The 21,482-nt window shown below is 41.8% G+C and overlaps 1 protein-coding gene across 1 annotated transcript in view; it reads right to left on the bottom strand.

Annotated features, from left to right (window-relative positions):
* Nucleotides 1–7,631: 7,631 nt before the first annotated feature.
* The window catches only part of LOC117351700 (pituitary homeobox 1-like), a 40,281-nt gene continuing 26,430 nt past the window's right edge, over nucleotides 7,632–21,482 (bottom strand). Inside the window, exons 3-5 of the mRNA XM_033927401.1 lie at nucleotides 17,951–18,097; nucleotides 12,742–12,947; nucleotides 7,632–9,985 (exon numbers count right to left, since the gene is read on the bottom strand). Coding sequence (XP_033783292.1) covers nucleotides 9,437–9,985; nucleotides 12,742–12,947; nucleotides 17,951–18,097 — 902 coding nt within the window. The 3' untranslated portion in view covers nucleotides 7,632–9,436. The remainder of the gene's footprint in view (nucleotides 9,986–12,741; nucleotides 12,948–17,950; nucleotides 18,098–21,482) is intronic.

Below are 21,482 nucleotides of genomic sequence, written 5' to 3'. Positions count from 1 at the left end.
TCTCAAAAACCCAAGATATGAATATCTTCCAATTGGATTTGGCAAAGTGGTTGTCAATTCTTATCCCAAATATTTCACAAACATCAATTAAAGAAAAAAAAAATATTCATGTGAAGTGGAAGATTATTTGAATTTTGGAAAGAAGGGAGGCTTCCAAAGAAATCTGGTTAAATTTTCCTTAAGAATGGCGCTACTAGGATAACCTTGACCATCTCAAGAATGCTGCCGTATTTGTGGTTAAGGGGTGTCTTACATTCCATACCACACCAGTGCCTATGATCTCCAAAGTGGTCCTGCATGGGAATATTTGCTTTGTTCGGTTTTGTGTTTCACTGTTTACTGTGCTCTTCCTACAAGAACACATCGGGGTAAATCTGTACAGGCTGCCTAAAGATAGATGTTAAAATGCTGTGCTTAGTGTGAATTCCATACTGGTATGGTATGTATTAGCCATGGTAGAATATTAGCATAAGTTGGTGCTTATAAGCCAATGTTTAGGCATGTCAGTTTTTGTCATGTCATGTTGTGGTAGCCATTAAGTCTTTAAACGTATAACATTCCCCCAAGCATGACCCATGGTGACACCAGGCCATGCTTCTCCTCCCCCCAAACATGGCCCACAGTGATGCCAGGCCATGCTTCCCCTCACAGCGGTGTCATCTGCAAGTGTTACATTTATTTATTAACTGCTCATCTCCCAGATCCAACTGGGCCAAACCTCATTTTCCACCCCACCCAAAGCTGCAACTAAACTAAACTAAACCTTAAGCTTATATACCGCATCTTCTCTATAAATACAGAGCTCGACACGGTTTAGAAAAATTAAAAGGGAATTACAGTGAGCATTGGTGGAGAGGGAAGCGGAAATTTACATTTTTGAAAATACAGGTGTTTTTGGAGTAATTGGAAAGAGCCCAGATTGCGCAACTGGGCAGGAAAATGATTCCAAAACTCAGTAGTTTTCAAGAAAAGAGATTTTCCTAATTTTCCAATGTAGGCAACGTCTTTTAGTGAGGGAAAAGATGATTTGAGCTTTTGAATAGATCTGTTGATATCTGGTCTCACAGCATTCCAAGATAGAGAAATTAAAGGGAGAAGAATGCCAGGCAGGATCTGGAAAGTTAGGCAGGCACATGTAAAGTAGACCCTAGAAATTACTGGGAGCCAGTGGAGTTGTAGCAAGAGCGACCAACCCCATAAGCTCAACCAAACCCACCCAAGTCCACAAAATAACCTGTAACCCCCCTCCCCACCCCAATACTGACACAAAACAGACCACCAGCAGACATGGGAGGGAGGGATAAATTTTTTTTCTCTAGAGACTACTCTACTATTCCTCTTTCCTTTCAGAACTCCCTCCAACCTGCCCCAACATCCAACCAATCCTGTGACTGGTCCACTCCCCAATCCTTTCTCTTTCTTTCAAGCTCTGTCTATTAACCCTTTCATACCTCCTCTTATAAACTTGTCAGTCCTTATTCTACAGACCCTTGACATCATCTTATATATTCCCCTCCCCCCCATTTCACCCACACCACCATCCAATAAATATTGCTAGCAGGTGACATCAGTCAGCTAATGTTATATCACACCAGATGAATGTTGGGTTCTTCTCAAGTCTGGCACTGAAAATTTGGCCATGGGAATCAACGCTAAGCATGATTCTTTAAAGGGCATGTACCAGTTATAGCTTCGATCTTTTCCAATTCACATATGTGAATGCCATTTCTAGAATTTGGCCCTAAACACAGAAATATATGTACAAGATTATAGAATTAGGGTGATCATGTAATAATTCTCGTTAATAGAGTTCCCTGAACCTTAGTCCAGTAATGGACTTTCCTACCTAACTTTAGATCCAAAGACATGACTCAGCTCAGCTCTGTAAAGTTCCTCCCAAAACTCTTGCCTCCATTTTCCCTTTCTTCCAACTCTAATTCCCAAGAAACCCGGAAAACCCTCACTCTTGCATGAAATATTAGGAAACAAGCGGATACCCATATTAACCATGTGTGTGCAATAGCTCAATATCATACAAAAAACGTAAGATTTCTGTTTGCAATATTTTGGGGCTTTTGCAGTGAGAAAACAAGCAATGCATAATAGAGTAAACACAGTGTTCTCTTCCTTAATATTGACTTAAGCACGAAGTACGGTAAGCCGTAATCTTTAAAAGCAAATACTTCAATGTATTCACTAATCCTGCAATACACAATATACAATTATATAAGCACATTTGGGAAAATGTTTGCTTTTCCCTCACAAAAGGATATTGATTTACAGTCTTATATCTCATCACCACTACCATTCATAACTTATATGCATTCTTAATGTATCCCTCATTATTGATAGGACCCCTGAAGAAGACTTTTTGTCGAAACGCAGACCGTGTTGGGTCCTGTATCCCTAGCGGACTAGGTCTTTTAAGGCTTTTATGTGGATAACCTATTTTTATGTGGATGAAATTATTTTATGTGGATGATTTCGGTGTACCTTTGGAACTTTGACTCTTTCAAATAAAGTCCATTTAGGAATATCGTCACTCCATAGAGTTTTTTTGGTTTTCTCTATATCCAAATTCATCAAATCACAAGGGGAAAAAGAAGAAGCAAAAAAAAGAGAGAGAGAGAGGAAAAGATATCAGAACAGGTATAAGAACATAAGCAGTGCCTCTGCTGGGTCAGACCAGAGGTCCATCATGCCCAGCAGTCCGCTCACGCGGCGGCCCATCAAGTCCAGGACCTGCATATTAATCCTCTACCTATACCCTTCAATCCCCTTTTCCTTCAGGAAAACATCTAATCCTTTCTTGAAACCCAATACCGTACTCTGTCCTATCACACCCTCTGGAAGCGCATTTCAGGTGTCCACCACCCTCTGGGCGAAGAAGAACTTCCCAGCACTGGTTCCAAATCTGTCTCCTCTCAACTTATCCGAATGCCCTCTCATTCCTGTAGCCTTCGAAAGTTTGAAGAATCTGTCCCTCTCCACTCTCTCCATGCCCCTCATGATCATGCAAGTCTCTATCATGTCTCCTCTAAGCCTTTAGTAAAAGAGCAGAATTTGCATTCATTCTATGAAATAACATTGATGGAATTCAGAAATAAAATGAACGTCAAGCTCCGATAGCAATCAATAATCAGAAACCTCCAGATTAGGAGATATGCGTGTGTAAGACTGAGGTAGCTACCAGATGAACAGAATGTTTGCCATTTTAAAATATTTTGCCATATCTGCTTGAGATGGTTCAAATTGCTTCTTTGATTCAGATTTACTATTGTACAATCTGGACCTATGGCCCTGCCCCCAGGCCCGCCCATTTCTACCCTGCCCCACCCTATTTCACTCCAGCCTCACCCCCAGCCCCACCCCTCAACCTGTTCACGTGCTCGGAGCCACGCAGGTGTGATGCGATGATGTCACACACATGCACGCGTGTGCGTGATGTCACCACACATGCGCAGATGCCCCCCCGATGCGGTCTCAAGCTGGAAGCTTTTCAAAACTCGGTCATACATGGGGTATGTCTACTAATGGGCATTAAGCATTACAGCATGCTTAGCATGCATGAAAATGTGTACTGTAAGTTGCATTAAAGTGTTTTGCATTTGGTAACCTTTTTAGAATACACTAAGGCCCAGATTCTCTATAGGGCCAGGGTTTTTCAGGCCTAAATTTTCACCGCCTATCTGTGCCATGAATCGCATCTAGGTAGGCACTTTAAGCCACCTAATGCCATATATATGATGTCACACACATGCACCTATTGTCACCATGTTGCATCCGCGCATGCGCAGATGCTCTTCCGACGCCATCCCAAGCTGGAAGCTTTTCAAAACCCAGATAAAGTGCCGGGTTTTTAAAAGCCGTCCAGATGTCTGGATAGGTCCTCTAAAAAGAGGACGTGTCCGAATTAATCTGGACGTCTGATAACCCTAGTTTGGAGGGCTCACCATACAATATAAGAGGGTTATGGTGAAATGTATACCTCTGACTTTTTATGTGAGGCTCACTCCAGTACCCCCTAGGGTGCCCCACTTTTCTGCTGGGATGTCTGAATAGTCTGCTGACCCCCCCCCCCCCCCTCCTACATCCCAATGGCTTGTTTTGTGTGTTTTTGTTTTGGACTTCTTTTTTAATGGTTCAAAAAGTTAGATGCACTGAACACAAACACATCCATTTAAAAAAAAAAAAACAAAAAACCCCAAGATGGACGTTTTGCAGTATGAAAAAGGGCATATTTGGTATTGGAGTTTGTGCGTTTTCCGCCTAAACATCCAAATTCAGATTTAGACATCATATCCAAAATGTCCCTCCACACCACTTATGCCTGTGCCCTTACAAAATAATTCAAAAGTGTAAGAATTCTATATATTTATGGATATGAGTGGCAAATAAGCTCCTGGTCATAGAATTGGCCTTTAATTGCGCAGTACAAAGGGAATTAGATGTTCAGGTGTATTCTTGCTAGAGCCAATTACTACTTCTACTGCTTCTCACGTCTATAGCGCTGCCTAAATCACCAGTCCGCAGTGACGCACAGTAGCTCTCATTGTTCAGCCACAGTCTAGAGAAAGAACACATTCTAAGCCTCAGATTTTAATATCCGTGCAGTAATCCCTAGTGGGAAAAGTATTTTATCTTTTAAACTGAACAGGTACGAGCTGGGAATCTAGGGAGCAGCCACAGACCACCCAGAAGAGTCAACTCAAGGTGATATTTATCTACGTATTCTATGAAGGGTATTTAGAAAGAATTGGCTTTTGTCTGGACAGCGCACCCAGGCATCTGTTTGTGCAAACTAAAAAAGGAAGGAGGGGCCTCATTTGGTCCAATGCAAAAAAAACAACAAAACACCAGATTCATCTGGGGGAAAAATATCCCATTGTTTTCAGTAGACGCACGTCTGACAGGTAAAGTAGAAAAATAAACAGTGTATAAACAATTTGTTGACTAAGACATGGAGAAATATAGCTGTGTTTTGGTCCCAGCGGTTAGTTTCAGTGGAGACTTTCACTCCCAGTGCTGGTAGCATTTTATGATGTTTCTTTTGCAATGGAACCCATATTTATAATAGATATTAGAATAGACCAGATTGTGTAGCTATTTAATTTCTATCACGAGTGTACAGTTTAAATGAAAAATTAAAACCATCAATTCGACATTAGAACGTTATCCGTTGAGCAATGAAAATATTTAAATACAGAGCTTCGGACCCAGCTACTAATATTTGGCTACCCCTCTCTTGCAATCAAACATTAAACAATAAAAAAAAAAAACCAGAGGAAGCATGAGAAATGTAAATCTCAGTTATTCATAGAAAAATGTCAGATTCTACCACTATACAGGAATAATTTATATAAAGGAATACTTGGTTAATTCCCAGAACTTTTGCTTCCTTCCCCAAGATCAAAAAGCAAGTACTCCCCTGAAATTTGTGGGGGTTACATTCTTGAAATGACCGTGAATTTGGAAAAACCGCAAATATTGGAGGCGGTTTAAAGCATGAGCAGCCAGTTGTCCCGCAGGAAGCATTTGCAATCGCATCCCCTCGTCGCGGCCAGTGACTTAAACGTCACGCTCTCGGCACGTCCCCTCCTCCTCTCCGGCTCCGGCCCGCCCTCTCACCTCGCACGGGGCTCAGCTGTCATTCGCGGTTCTCTTTCCATCAGGATTGGTTGGGGAGATGTGAACTTTCCCGCTATTGGCTGCTCCATGGGGATAAACCTGCAAATGAATCTGCAAATTCTGAACCGTGAATTCGCGGGGGAGTACTGAATACGCAAAAGAAACTTCAGAAAGAAGTGAAACAGCAATTTCTTTCTTTTTTTTTAACGGCCAAGTTGCACATTTCAGAAAAAGTGCACAGCTAAGCCCTGAAAATGCGCCATGCCTGTGTCATAGAAATAGCGACAATAAAACGGTGTTATAACATTAAGGGCTCCTGTTACAAAGCTGTGTTCAGCTTTTATATCGCTGGCCGCAGCAATATTAGCTCCAACGCTCATAGAATTCCTATAAGCGTCAGGGCTAATACCGCCGTGGCCGGCGATAAAAAAGCCTAACATGGCTTTGTAAAAGTGGGGGTAAACTTGATAAGTATGGCTTAGGGCTCGTTTTACAAAGGCGCGCTAGCAGTTTAACACGTGTAAAAGCGTGCGCTAAACCGCCAGCCGCGTTAGCCGCTACCGCCTCCTCTTGAGCAGGCGGTAGTTTTTCGGCCAGAGCGGGGGTTAGCGTGTGATTCAAAGGAGCCCTTCATCTGGGAGTCTGAAGTAAAAGGATAACGGACATTTAGGGACCAGGTGTGAATCAATTAATTTTCTTATCCCAGAGTGAACCCTTGACCAAAATATATTTATAAATAATATATTGAGAAACAAGCAGTCTTGCATGGGTGACGGGACAATTGCGTGCCAGACACCAGCGCGCTGACAATCGAGTGCTGAAAATTCAGCGCAAGACACCATTGCACCGCGGGAAAACTTAGTTTTAAAGAGCTCCGATGGGGTGTGGAGGAGAACCCCCCCCACACACACACTTTACTGCATACTGTTCGCGCAGCCGTTGGGGTGGTGGTGTGGGGGGTGCAACCCCCCACATTATAGAGAAAACAGAACTTTTCCCCCCCAAATCAGAAAAAGTTCTGTTTTCTCTATAATGGAGGGTTCCAACCCCCCAAACCCTCCCCCCAACAGCAGCGCGAACACTATGCAGTAAAGTGGGGGGATTCCCCCCCCACACACACACACACCCCGTCGGAGCTCTTTAAAACTAAGTTTTCCCGTGGCACACTGGTGTCTTGCACTGAATTGTCTGCCCTCTATTGTCGGCGTGCTGGTGTCTCGCACGCAACTATGAACCCTTGCATGATTAGTTAAGTATCCTCCTCTTTTACTAAGCCACAGTAGAGGTTTCTACCATGGCCCAAAGCGCTAAATACTCCAACGCTCATAGAATTCCTATGTGCAAAGGAGCAGCGTCGGAACATTAGCGCCCAAGGCCACAGTAGACACCCCTACCGCAGTTTAATAAAAGAAGGCCTATGTCAGTACTTTTTGAGGGTTGTTGGTTTTTTTACATGATTCACTTAGAATAAAAACCTCTTTAAAAAAGATGCTATGTTCCATAAGTACAGACAGTGGCGCAGTAAGGGGGAGCGTGGGGGTTGCAGCACCCCTCCTCCACTCCTCTCGCTGCGCATGCTCACCCCTTGCCTTCCCCTGTACCTATTTTTTACTGCTCCTGTGCGAGGTTGCTGCCCACGTCGTCATCGGACCTCTCTCTGATGTCACTTCCCGGACCCGCACCTAAAAAGTGACATCAAAGGACGACACTGACGTGGGTATGCAGGGAAAGGGAAAGGGGCGCGTGTGCAGCAGGGGGGAGGGGAGGGGGTAGAGGAGGGGTGCCACCGCCCTGGAAGCCGCTTACCCTTACTATGCCACTGTCTACATTCTTTGTAACCTTCCATTTAAAATTGGAAATAGGTGCCTATTGTATGTTTATATAGAAAATGTGCGATCTGCAGAGTAAGTAATGAACCTTAAAGGGTTTTCTAGTTTTTTATTCCCATGCTCTTTCTTTAAGAAAATATGCACAAGCCATAAGTTATAAACCAATATACTGCATCGTTACCCACAACAGCCTTATCAAATATCTATACATCCACATGACGATTGCCACAGGTGTGAAATATGCGGAGGGAGGGACAGGAAGTACCGTGTGAATTTATATTATGTTTCTTTATCATCTACAGGTAATAAGTACAAAATAAGTGACAAATATTCTCGCAATTAAACTTCATATGCGCTTTGTATGTGTAATTTTCAAAATCTGTATTTACAATTAATGCATTTTAACGAACAAACCACTTGTAAAAACATCTAAGTGTACATATTAACACCTTAAGATTATTCCTTTGTTCCTTTAAAAAGGAACAAAACAAGTACTTTTTAAGACTTGCAAAGTATCTTACTATTCTGAGGCTCACTAGTATGGAATTTTCATTTAAACATCTAAAGGAAAAAAAAATCAATGTTTATAGTTTTTTCCCTATATAGATAGGGTGCAAAAGTTCTCAGCCCAACCAAGAAGAGAATGATGCGGATATGGTTCAATCAAAGATCTGAAACAATGTCAAAAAACGTAAAATTTTGTTTCTGCAAATTGGCTCTTAACGAAATGACACTCTTTTCAGCAAAATAATGCTCAAAATTTAGGAAGTTGGTTGTTTGGGATGAGAACTTTTCGGCACCCCCTCATAGAATATTTCAGGATTCAGTATAGCAAGGGTTAAATGGTATATAAACAAAGAACACTTGATCAAAGCATATAGTTATCAATTATGAGAATCATTTGGGGTATAGCTTATGATTTGGGAGTTTAGAAGACGTCTTTCTCTTCTTTGTTGATTATTCCTTAGGCTTCCTGGAGGGATACGGCATTTCATAGGCGGTGGAGCACTTTTTCCTTTGGGGGAGCCCAAAGGCTCCAGCTCCAGCAGGATCCTGCGTCATGACCTCTCTATCCAGCTCCCAACTCCCCCACCTAACTTGCCAGGCCAGTGGAATAGCAAGGGTGGGAGTGGCACCTCCCCCTACCCTCCTCTATGCGCCCTCCTCTATGCACCCCCAACGCCACACTCGCGCCATCCCATTCCACCCTATACATCTAAATCTTTGACAGTGCAAGCAGCTTCACCGCCTCCTGCTCGTGCTGGTTTTCCTTCTGACATCATTTCCTGGCACTGCAGCAACGCTGCATGGCGGTTGACGGAAGATTTTAAAATTACAGCCGCTGTGAGGTGGTGGGTGGGAGAGTAGCAGCCATAACTGACTCTGCCAATTTTTGGGGAGACCATGGCCCCTATGGCCTCCCCCATTCCAACGCCTAGGCTGCATTTTTTGAAAGGATAGAGGTAAGTCATTAATGTAATATATAATGTAAGAATCATTAGCAGCTCTAGGAATGGACTATTTCTTTAACCAAAAAATGTAAAAATCATGCACTTTGAAAAATGTATTCAACTGCCAAGCACACCATCTGGCGCAATCTACCAAATGGCATATAAATACACATATTTTTTACTAAGTGGTTGACCCTTGATTTTTTAAAAATGCTTTCTTTTCTAATAGTTAACCTTCTGCCACATAATCATGCACCAAAAATTACATGTTTTTTTCAGTGGTAAACATTAACCAACCTCATCCCAAAGCCAGTCCCCTATCCATTGCCACCAATGTTTCAAAGCTTTCCCTCCTAGAAAGTGGACACAAGAATCTCCTGTGCAAATTCAAGTAAAACACATACAACCCGCATAATCCAGAGGGGAAAAAAAATTGCAACTCATCCATTAGATTGTGGTGTCTTTTGCAAAGTATTTCTGGTCCATGTTCATTGATAGTCCACGAAGCGCTCCTTTGTCTATAGTCTATCAACTGTTATACTGACAGGCGTTTAGACTAGACCCAGGACTTTGTAAACTGCTGTATCCAAAAGTTGAGTGCTGCTTAGATTTCAGTCTAAGACTAGCCAGGCTGGAGGTACAAGTGTCCCTATAAACACTGTATGGAGAGCCAGGTGGTCCATAAGGACAAGTAGCTGAAGACATAGCTGAATTCAGTGAAGAACTACTAATATTATTAAGGTTGTTGATGTTGTTTAAACTTGAATTTGGCATCCCCGGGACAGCAGAATGACCCATTGTGGAAGGCATCGTCATTGAAGAGATATTACTTGGGGCAGAGAACATAGACTGGGAAGAGAGTGGACTCATTGAGTTGAAGAAGGTGAAACCTTTAGTAGATAACGGTGCTGGCGTCAAACTCTTGGTGGCCCAGTTGTTGTAATTATAGCTGGCATACATGTCCTCATAAGGCTGCATCAAGCCGCTGAACTGAGGAACATAGCCATTTTTGCACAGGTCCATCTGCTGGTTGCGTTCCCTCTTTCTCCATTTGGCTCTGCGGTTCTTGAACCATACCTAGAAGGTTAAGGTCACAGGAATAAAGATCAAGCAGCCAACCTCAGCTTTTCAACCTAAACAAAAGCAAACAAACATAACCCTCCAAAAGCCCACCACATACACACAAACAAATTCAGATCAATCAAAATAGTAATCAATTTAAAAAACTTGGAGCTCAGGTAACTAAAAACAAACAAGAGCAAAACATGGTTAAAAATAATGACATACAGAATTGCACAAACACCAGGTGTTGAAGAGCTCTGAATTCAAAATACAGACACACAACTCTTAAGATACAAGACACATAATTCAACTGTGGTCACTTTTACTTCAAGTTTCCTTGGATTGTCAAGGCTTTTTTTTTTTTTTTCCCAAGATCCACATTCATTTAGAAATATCTTCTATATTATCTATACTGTTAAATTCCAGTTTTTAAAAAAAGTATCTTCTGTGCCTTTCTTAACAGACAGCCACAAAATTTTATGCATAAATGAATATTGTGTTTGGGGGGGGGGAATTCATCAATGTGTGCTATTGTTAAGAAGGGTTATTTTAGCACCTTATGCTAAAATAGCACAACTTGGTAAAATATTTATTTATTTATTCTCCTTTCTAGACCATTCTCCAAGGGGAGATCAGAACAGTTTACATGAATTTATTCAGGCACTTAAGCATTTTTTCCCTGTCTGTCCTGGCAGGCTCACAATCTATCTAATGTACCTGAGGCAATAGGGATTAAATGACTTGCCCAGGGTCACAAGGAGCAGCATGGGATTTGAACCCACAACCTCAGGGTGCTGAGGCTGTAACTTTAACCACTCTAGAAATCAACATGTAGTAAAAGTGAGCCAACTATAGGGCAATCAAGTCATTGTGACATCACTGATGAGGTTGGCTCTTATTGGTGGAATGAGGCATTATGATGTCACAATACCAGCTCTAGTTATCAGAGGCAGAAGCTTTTCATACTATATATTTATTCAATTTTTTATACCGTTCTCCCAGGGGAGCTCAGAACGGTTTACAGGAATTTATTCAGGTACTCGAGCATTTTTCCCTGTCTTTCCCTAGGGGGTCACAATCTATCTAATGTACCTGGGGCAATGGGGGGATTAAGTGACTTGCCCAGGGTCACAAGGAGCAGCATGGGTTTGAACCCACAATCTCAGGGTGCTGAGGCTGTAGCTTTAACCACTGTACCATACCTATTTTAATAGTAAGAGTGTTAGCTCTCACTAGAGAAAGGAAAATGGTAAAAGCAGAGGACATAATTTGAGGTTGAGGGGTGGTAAATTCAAGAGCAATGTAAGGAAATTCTACTTTACGGAGAGGGTGGTGGATGCCTGGAATGCGCTCCCGAGAGAGGTGGTGGAGAGGAAAACGGTGACGGAGTTCAAAGAAGCGTGGGATGAACACAGAGAGGGGCACAATCGAAAAGGACGTCTATGTCCTATTACGTCTATATCGCAAGTCATCCAAAGTTAAAAAGAGCCTAAGACACATTTTTGAAAGATAGGGCCAACTTTTTTTTACTTTCAAAAATCGTCTAATTATACGTCCTGCCGATCTGATCGTCCAAGCCACAATCGTCTATCTTTATACCACATTTCCATCCAACATTCCGTCCAAGTCCAAAACGCCTAGAACAAGCCCTGTTGGACGTGGGAGGGGTTTGCAAAGTGATGGATTGAACATCCAGACATGCCACCTAAATAGTGGGGTACCTTACAGGGCACTGCTGTGAACTTCACAAAAAGGGTGCCATGGCTTCTCCTCACTACAGCTCCCTTATAGGTGACGGTGAGCCCCCCAAACCATCTCCAAGATCCCCTAGACCCACTTATCTACCACCCCAATAGCCCGTATGGCTGCAGGAGCCACTTATAAGCCAGTAAAAAAGGGTTTTGGGGGTGTATAGGCAGTGCACATGTTTCAGTATCAATGCAGTGATTACAGGGGCTTATGGGCATGGGTCCTCCTCTCCATGGGTCCCTAACACACCCCCAAGATGACTTAAGCTGCCTCTGGGCTGGACGACTAGGCTTTCCTATGCCAGGCGGCCAGGTGATGATGGTCTGGAGGCTGAAATTTAAAGTTGTGAATAAAATTTTTATGGAGGTGGAGGGGGGTTTGTGACCACTGGGGTAATGTGTGGGGGTCTGTTTTATGTGTTTGCAGTGCTTATCTGGTGAGTTTAGGTGGTTTTTGTGACTTAGACCATGTTTTACATGGCCTAAGTCACAACGTCCAAGTTCCGTCTAGGCTCTGTTGTTAAACTTTCAGTTATAAATGCTGTACGACTAAGTCTAAGCCAGCCCACTTCTGGCATTTGACAGCTAATAAAACTAGAATGTTGGATTAGTTTAGGGCTCTCTACTGAGCCCTGGGCTTCAAATTCTCTGTTACTTATTATTTTCCCCCTCCCTATTGTTTTTCTTCCCTTATATGTTTCCTTTACTATCTTTTAAACTTGTATTTCTTTCCCCATTCCCTTCCTCTTGAGTCATGTTTTGTCTTGTGAGTTATATTCATATTGTCTGTTTCCCTTGAACTATTGTAATTTAATATTTTAATATTTTGTACATCGCTTAGAATGTGGAATAAGCGATTAATCAAATACTTAATAAACTTGGAAACTTAGTTATCATGAAGCAAAATGAGCTTAAGGTTGACAAAACCTCTTTAAGGAAAGGTTGAATCACTTATTTGATTTAATATTTGTTGATGTTTTCGTTTGGCCAGCAGCGATCTCGCTGCTTGTACTCTTGACTTACTCTCACTCTTGCTTCAGTCAGGTTGGTCCAGACGGCTATCTCCTCTCTCATGCTCATGTCCGGATAGCGGTTTCTTTGGAAGGTGCCTTCCAGCTCCTGCAGTTGCTGGCTGGTGAAGTGAGTCCTCTGCCTCCTTTGCTTCTTTTTCTTGGAAGGGTCTTCCGCGTTTCCATCTTCGCTTTTTTGTTCCCCGCTTCGGTCTTTCTCTGCAAAACAGTCAGAGGCAAAGCAAAAGCGGTATTTCTTAACTACTCCCAGTGGCGTAGTAAAAGGTGAGCGGCGCCCCTCCCCTGCTGCGCACAAGCCCCTTTTTCCCATACCTTTTTAACTTCTTCGGCGCGAGTAGCATGCCCACATCGGTGTCCGCTTGCCCTTTGACGTCACTTCCTAAGCGTGGGTCCCGGAAGTGACGTTAAAGAGAGCGCCGATGCCAACGCAAGCAGCAACCTCGCGCTGGGTAAGTAAAGAAAGTGGGGGGGAAGTCAAGAGGCATGCCTTTGCAGCAAAGAGAGGAGTGGGAGGGGGGGCAGAGAAGGAGGGGCCCTGCACTCGGGGCAGACCGCCCCCGCCCACTTCCCCCTTTACTATGCCACTGACTACTCCTCTTACCACCAGATTTTTCTAGGGATAGGAGCAGGGGACTTGAGATCAATGGGGTCATAAAAAGCCAATTTTTTGGCACCTTATTGTTACCAACATACGTCAACATTAATGCTATGGTCAGTTATACAGAACAAGCAATGAGGGTCAAATCTTGTAACCGGCGCCTAATGTTAGGCACCTATTTGGGGGGCGCCCACCTAGATAAGCGCCTATCTAAATTGGATAACAAGCTCAATTAAGCTTTTTAATTAAAAATAATTGAAACTTAGGTGCCTATCAAGAGAGAGTGATTCTGTAACAAGGCGCCTCTTAACATTTAGGCGGCCTTCAAAAAAAATAGGCGCTATGCATGTTAGATGTGGGCGTGGCTTCGTGTTAGGCGCCTTGTTACAGAATCACTGCTCTTAAGCGTGCTTAAGAGCTCGCATGGCCGCTTTTCCTTGCGCCTAGAGCTGGCCTATTTATTGGGCGCCTCTAAAATAGGTGCCACTCAGCGTGAGTCACTAAACAGCATTTTTACTTGAATCGCGCTGAACGGTGCCTATTTGGGCGCCTAACTTTTGGGCGCTTCTTATAGAATTTGCCCCTGAGTGTTTAGCAGTTACAGGTACCATATAAATATTGAGAATAACAGTGAGAATGACAAAAAAAAGCAAAAAAAATGTATTAAGACATTAGTTTTAAAAATAATGGGGTCCTTTTACTAAGGCGTGCTAGTCGTTATAGTGCATCCTAAACGCTAACGCGTCCATAGGATATAATGGATGCGTTAGCATTTGGCGCATACTAGAATGGCTAACATGCCTTAGTAAAAGGACCCCATAGTTTATTTAAGTGTTTTGAATATACGAGAGTTTTTTTTAGGATCAATAATTGAAATCTGGAACTGATAAGTTCTTTATTGTCACTTTCTGAGATCCTTTTTCCTCTCATTCAGAAGAAACACTGCTGTAGATAGAAACCTTTGTGCTGGTTGAGCTGTAAAAAAGCAATCCAGAGCCACACATCACATTAAAAGGTAATTTCTGTGGCTATGGAAAACAAGGGAACAAGTTTTATTTTAATGGAAAAGGTCCTTCTTCTGTATACATCTCTCCTATGTCTGGTTTTAAAGCACTACCTATATTAAATCGAGGAAAAAACGAGAATGCCACGTGATTGCACAATTTACATGTATAACACTGCATATGATTTGGGGATGTTAAATGCATATTGTGACTTTGAGATCTGATTCAATTGCTTTTGCTCTGTACTAAGATGTTCTTCATTTTTAATTTCACGTATAACTGTCTCTTGGCTTAACTGATGCAGAGTGTCATCGGAATAAATAAATCACTGAATGTGCATAAAAGTTAAGGAATACTTTTCCCCTTGCAAAATCATTAATGCTGCTCTCCTATGTTCAAACCTATTGTTTGACTATGCAAAACTAATAAATGCATCCTTATAAAAATTAAAATATGATTTTGTTAGAATGATATAATATGACTTACTTAGCAAAATCAATATTTTGATTTAAATGAAAGGTTTAGTTAAAAAAAAAATTGAGGACATTACAAAATATTAAGGGGTGCTTTTATCAAGCTGCGATAGGGGTTTAACGTACGTAATACCGCGCATTAAACCGCCTGCCGTGCTAGCCACTAACGCCTGCATTGAGCAGGCATTAGTTTTTTAGCCAGCCGCGGGGGTTAGCGTGTGATGAAATGTTCGACGCGCTAACCCCGCTAGCGCGGCTTGATAAAAGGACCCTAACTTTTTTTTTTTTAAAGTTGTCCTAATTTGGGATTTCTAGTATTTACAGGGGTTTGGACTAATGTTTTCAGATGTATCCTCTCAAGAGTGAATCAAAAGATTATGTTTAAAAATTGTAAAGAAATCCGCAGACGATGCACACTGCAGGAGTTAAGCATATTACAAGAAGCTTCTATACAGAAGAAATTGAAATAACTTTTTATTTAATAAATATAATTTGGATTAAAAAGAATAACTCTCCCACAAAGTAAAATATAATAGATGACATAAAATTGACTCTGAATATTGGACAAAATGCATCCGTCTAAAACGAGGATGAGGACAGTCTCCAAAATCCCTCCTCATAGCTTTTATCTTTAGACTCAGAATAACATACGCTGTGAAACACAGATCTTAATGTGAATCAGTCTATGAATTATTTCTTAAATGTAATGACTAACCCTACAGAGAACTGTATTTGCAAATGCAGATGGTAGACTTTGGTTTTGATCTAGTTAAACAGCAGAATGAGGGCATCCTAAACATCTTTTGATTTATGCAAATATAAGAAAAAAAAATTATTTTAAGCATTTTGCTATCACCTATTTTTCCCATAGAGGCCCCTTCTCTTAATCTATGCTCTAAATATGTCACATGTTCTATAATCAAAAGTATTGCTTATAATTTTATTTCAGGCAGCAAAATAACAAAGGGCTCCTTCTACTAAACTGTAGAGATTTTTACTGCGGGCCGATGAGGTAAATGCTCTGACGCTCATTCAATTCCTATGAGCGTTGGAGCATTTACCTCACCAGCCTGTGATAGAAACCTCTACTGCGGGTTTGTAAAAGTCTGCAAAAATGTTTAAACTTCCCAGAAACCCTAGATATCAGCGGTCTCAAACTCGCGGCCCGCAAGGTAATATTTTGTGGCCCGCGGTCTGTATGCGATGATCAAGTGTTTAGTTTCTGGCCGGCTCCCTTGCTGCAGTCATTTTTCCATTCAAAGCCATAGGTGGCGGCTCCTAATGCAATCCGCGCCTGCGTTGGAAGCGTTCCCTCTGACATCACAACATCAGAGAGAAGGATAGATTTATAAACTATAGAGTTTTACCTCATGCAAAATTGTCATTTCTTTACTAAGACATTAACTATTTTTTCTGCGGCCCTCACATTTTGTTACTTGACCTACAATTCCAAAATGTGGCCCTGCAAAGGGTTTGAGTTTGAGACCACTGTCCTATACCCACTTATAAAAGTAAAATAAATAAATAAATAAATAAAACCAGCTGAGAAATATGGAATCGGAAAGGATTTTTCATGCACTAGCCATATTATTTCAAGGAGCCTGCTCTGGGTTGCTTTTATTCGCAGGCTTAAGAGCATTGGGACGATGGTCCTCGTGGCAAGTTGCAACCCTAAACAACAAAGTGGTTATTGCATCAGGGCTTCAAAACAGCACTGTGAGGCCAATATCGTGAAGGCTTTGGTCTTGCTCGCAACAAGATATGAGAACATTACAGAGGGCTCAAGCAGAAACCATGGACAAAGTGGGCTGTTTGCTTTGAGTTGAATTTAGAAATATTATTATATGCAGATGTAGCAGGCAGACTGGAAGGCCACTGTGGCCTTTAGCTACCCTCATGTTGCGATGCTGAAACTATAAACTGTATATAGATAGATAGATAGATATAAACATAGGTCCCTATGACTCCTGCTAAGAAACAAATATTGTACCAACGCAGTTGCATGCTTCTTATTTATGAAGAGGAGCTTTTGGGAAACTCGTTATTTAATGCACGCTCATCCCTAATTCTAGTAAAAATAATGTTTTGCATGTAACCGCCAGGATATTACAAAATACTGTATATGTGTTCAACAGTATGCATGATATTTTTTTGTATTACACATAAAATATAAGGGACCTTGTTTCTTCAAAGGTGATAACCACATAACAATTCAAGGTGATTATTTTTTGAATTATTTTTTTGTAGACATGAACAGTGAAGCTTGGTATTCGAAGGAGAGCTAGCAATGAGGATTCACAAAGCTTGGAAAAATCTTTTTTTTTTTTTTTTTTGCAGGGAGAATTAGGTAGGGAATTCCATTAACCTCCACAGTATGAAAACTTGTCTGTAATCTTGTTTTAAAAACACGTGAAACCAGTTGAAGGATTTGGCCTTTTTAACCTTCCTGGCAAACAAACATGTTTGCTATAATGCTACGTATTGAAAGTTACTTGGCTAGTTTTGGCGATATCCCTCTGCTGTAAAATTATTTAATAACATTCAAATGTCTTTGGAATGGCAAACATTTTTATGTGTTATTCCTTAAAAGAGTCGTTTGCCTTTGAATCTGTAAGTGGGTTCTTCCTTAATTGAAAACTAGGGAACCGCACATTTTCCCACACCGATTGGCCACATGAAAGACCTGTTTCAAAATATGCATGTCCCCTTCCATGACAAAAATTAGCTATTGTTTCTTTTTCTATTAGCTGGTGCAGGTTCAATTTTTCAACGTAAACACAGAAGTAATACTCGAAGACCTGCAGGGTAAGAGAATCGCCCACCCCAGTCTGTATCTGAGAAACCAAAGCTGAAAACAAGACCCTAGAGCCAAACATGCAAAGCCTGCGGTAGAGACTGGCTCTCAGGTATTACACGGCTATACATAGGCAAGAGCTCGGTGAGCCGGGCCTGGATGTATTATCTGGAGCCCCGGAGCTCCATCACCTCTCCTCTGATTTGGACTCGATTAGAACACAGCTGACATACTCGTAAAAGCAGTACAAGTTTCTAAGGTGCATTTTGCGCTAGTCCAGATTCACTTTGCATTATGGCTCATTTCATGCCTTTGTTTATTTAGTTTTTTACCTGCGACTTCGGCATCAGATGACTCGCTGGCCGAATTCTCAGTGGGGTCTCTCGATTCTGAAGATCTCTGCAAATGGAAGCTGGAAGCCATGTCATGGGAAGCCTGGGGTCTCAGATTGTCGGGCAAGCGCTCCAAATTCATTCCGCCTTTAAAAGAAGCCATGAGCATAAGGAAGACAGCTTTAGTCCAGGCTTATTCCACAGAATAGGGCAAAAGAAAGAGAATATCCACTGGGTGGTTTAAACGTTGCTGAAAGAGAGGCCTATACAGAATCTTTCACAGATCTCTAGTTTGTAGTCTTCTTAAATAATACTGAGGCTCCAAGGTCCAAAGATAAACAGCTCCTTTGTACAGACATGGAAGCTGCTAGTTCGATAGTTTTTAGCTAAAGAAATTAAAGTGACCTGCTTTCGTTCAAATGCCTGTAGTTAATCATAACTCCGCCCACTTAAGGTTTTAAATCCTCCCAGCCTTGGTAATAAATCCCTCCATCCCTGCAGCAGCCCGGCCTTAACTAGCTCTGCCTTCAAACTCCCAATAGAGGGGAACTGGTGGCCAAGTATTCTATAAGCCTAGCAGAACTTTCTTAAAGCAACAAAATCCAGCTTCCTTTTCTCAAGAAGGAGTTTTAAAAGCTCTCTGTTAAGTAAGACTGAAAGTTTAGGGTCCCTGCAAACAGCGATGGTTTCTCTTATCATCCCCACCCGGCGCCTATCAGATGCCCCAGGCTTGATCTTTACCAGACTCCAGGGCTTAATTCACACAGCATTAACTGCCTTGGCTGAGAACGGAAATGATTTACGGGGCACCTACCAAACATTTCAGCAAATCACAAATCTATGCTATTTCTATTACTCGAGAAACGCAGTACTGGAGATCAGATTTTTTTTTTTTTTACTATGAACACTTGAGAGGGAATTCTATAAACAGTGGCAAGGTTGAGCACTGCTATGCACCCTTATTGATGACACCTAGCGACCCCCTAGCCGAAATCTGCGCCAAATTTAATCTTTTAATTAGTTTAATTGGCACGGTCACTGGCCATGCCATTAAAAGCTAATTTTATTTAAAAAACCCAAAAGACGATTCCTTCAAGCTGCGTGTGGCATTCCACGCAGCGCCTAGCAACAAGTAAGTCGGGGCCCCTAACAACGCCTTCCTGAAAAGTAGGCATGGTTACGGCCGGAGAATAGGTATGGTACGACTTAGGCGTCTGTGGTAGCTGCCGCTAAATTAGGCGAGGAAAATCCCGGCCTAATATATCCGCGTAGATCTAGCACTAGGATGCCTTAAGCGCTGCTAGATTTATTATTTCTTTAAAAAATTTATATACCGCCAGGAATCTCAGTGGTTTCCAAAGTAACACACATAAAAACATAAAAATGTACACATGCTGTTTTGCAATAACCCAATAAAATCATCATGCACATATCCAATAAAATAGCAATTATGCACCTTATGGGATTTTCAACTATTATTCATCAGGAAAAACAACGCAATTTCAGAGGAGTAATTCACGTTACGTATCACAAGTAGGCATCAGCTTACACCCTCTCTTACTAATATGCGCTAATCAAATTAGCACGCGCTAAACGCTAACACGTCCATAGACTAACATGCCTGCGTTAGCGTTTAGCGCGTGCTAATTCGATTAGCGTACTTTAGTAAAAGAGGGCCTTAGTTTTAAGCAATTTCTGTACATGGCGTCTAGCGGTGTTGATTGACAACCGCACCGAGCGGCACCGTTTACAGATTCAGTCCCTTTGTCTACTATGAGCCCGGTGGCAAAGACCATTTGTTGGAAATTTTTTTTTTATTTTCTGGAATATATGTTCTCTGATGTGAAAGATACATGTGAAGGAAAGATGATGTGAAAGAAAATAGTGAAAGCCACTGTTTAAAATAAAATAAAAAAAAAAAATAGATGTTAAAGAGTGGCTTAGCTGAAAAGCTATAAGTTAGTACTTAGAGGCATTAACCCCTCTTTTACTCAAAAAATTCATATCAGCGTCGGAGCATTTAGCGCCCCAGGCCACGGTAGAAACCTCTACTGCGACTTAGTAAAAGGAAGCTTACGTTTGAACGTAATAAAATCCTATATTTTTCTAAATTTTTATAATGATTCTGGAGTAGAATACGTCAACTTTAGGGGGTCTTTGACTAAGGTGCGCTAGCCGATTTAGCACATGCTAAACGCTAACACGTCCATAGAATATAATGGGAGCATTAGCATTTAGCGCACGCTAAATCAGTTAGCGTGCCTTAGTCAAAGACCCCCTAGATTATTTATGAAATGAATAGGTAAAACTACATCACTTGCTCTTTCATTAGCATCTTCATTTTAAATGAAAAGCATTTATTATCAAATAGACCAATATTTATGGGGTCCTTTGACTAAGGCGCGCTAAACAATTTAGTTCACACTAAAGATTAGCACGCGTTAAATGCTAAGGCAACTATAGAATATAATGGGCACTGTAGCATTTAGCATACAGTAAACCAATTAGCAAAAGGACCCCTATATATACAGTCGAATAATATTACTTAGAGCTAATACTTGGGTTACTCGTGTGTTTAATGTTCCTGAGTGAAAGCCATCACCAGAAAATGAGAGAATACCTCTGGCATATAGGATATCCTATCTGCCATCGCATACAGTTCAAGATCTTATTGCTGACCTTCTGCTGCCCCTCAATATCTCTCCTCTCTTCTCTCTCCTTATACACCTCCCAGAGAACTCTGTTCCTCAGTTAAGTCACTCTTAGCGTTACCCTTCTCCTCCACTGCCACTTCCAGACTTCATTCCTTTCATCTAGCTCAGGAGTGGGCAACTCCAGACCTTGAGGGCCGGAATCCAGTCGGGTTTTCAGAATTTCCCCAATGACTATGCATGAGATCTATTTGCATGCACTGCTTTCAATGCATAGTCATTGGGGAAATCCTGAAAACTCGACTGGATTCCGGCCCTCCAGGACCGGAATTGCCCACCCCTGGGCTATGGCATCTATTTTGTGTCGTCTCTGCCCCCCTTGCAATCTGTGCAAAAACTCTGCTACACGACTCATCTTCTACCAACCTCGCTATGCTCATGTCACCCTTCTCCTTAAGTCACTTCACTGGCTCCCTATCTGCCGTCGCATACAGTTCAAGATCTTATTGCTGACCTACAAGTGTGTTCATTCTGCTGCTCCTCAATATCCCTCCTCGCTTCTCTCTCCTTATACACCTCCCAGAGAACTCAATTCCTCAGATAAGTCACTCTTAGCGTAACCTTTCTCCTCCACTGCCAATTCCAGACTTCGTTCCTTTCATCTAGCTGCCCCCTATGCCTGGAATAAAATACCCGATTTTGTCCTTCAAGCCCTTTCCATTCCCTTGTTTAAAAGCAGACTGAAAATCCACCTATTTGATATAGCTTTCATTCCTTAACCCTACTCCTCTGCACTCCAACCCAGCCAGCAGATTAACCCTTCCCCTTAACTTTATCCATGACATCCTGTTTGTCTGTCTTGCCTATTTAGATTGTAAGCT

The sequence above is a fragment of the Geotrypetes seraphini genome, chromosome 18, assembly GCF_902459505.1.
Source record: "Geotrypetes seraphini chromosome 18, aGeoSer1.1, whole genome shotgun sequence".
Lineage (NCBI taxonomy): Eukaryota > Metazoa > Chordata > Amphibia > Gymnophiona > Dermophiidae > Geotrypetes > Geotrypetes seraphini.
Note: the sequence above shows the minus strand (reverse complement) of the source record. Positions and strands in the feature narration are given on the sequence as shown.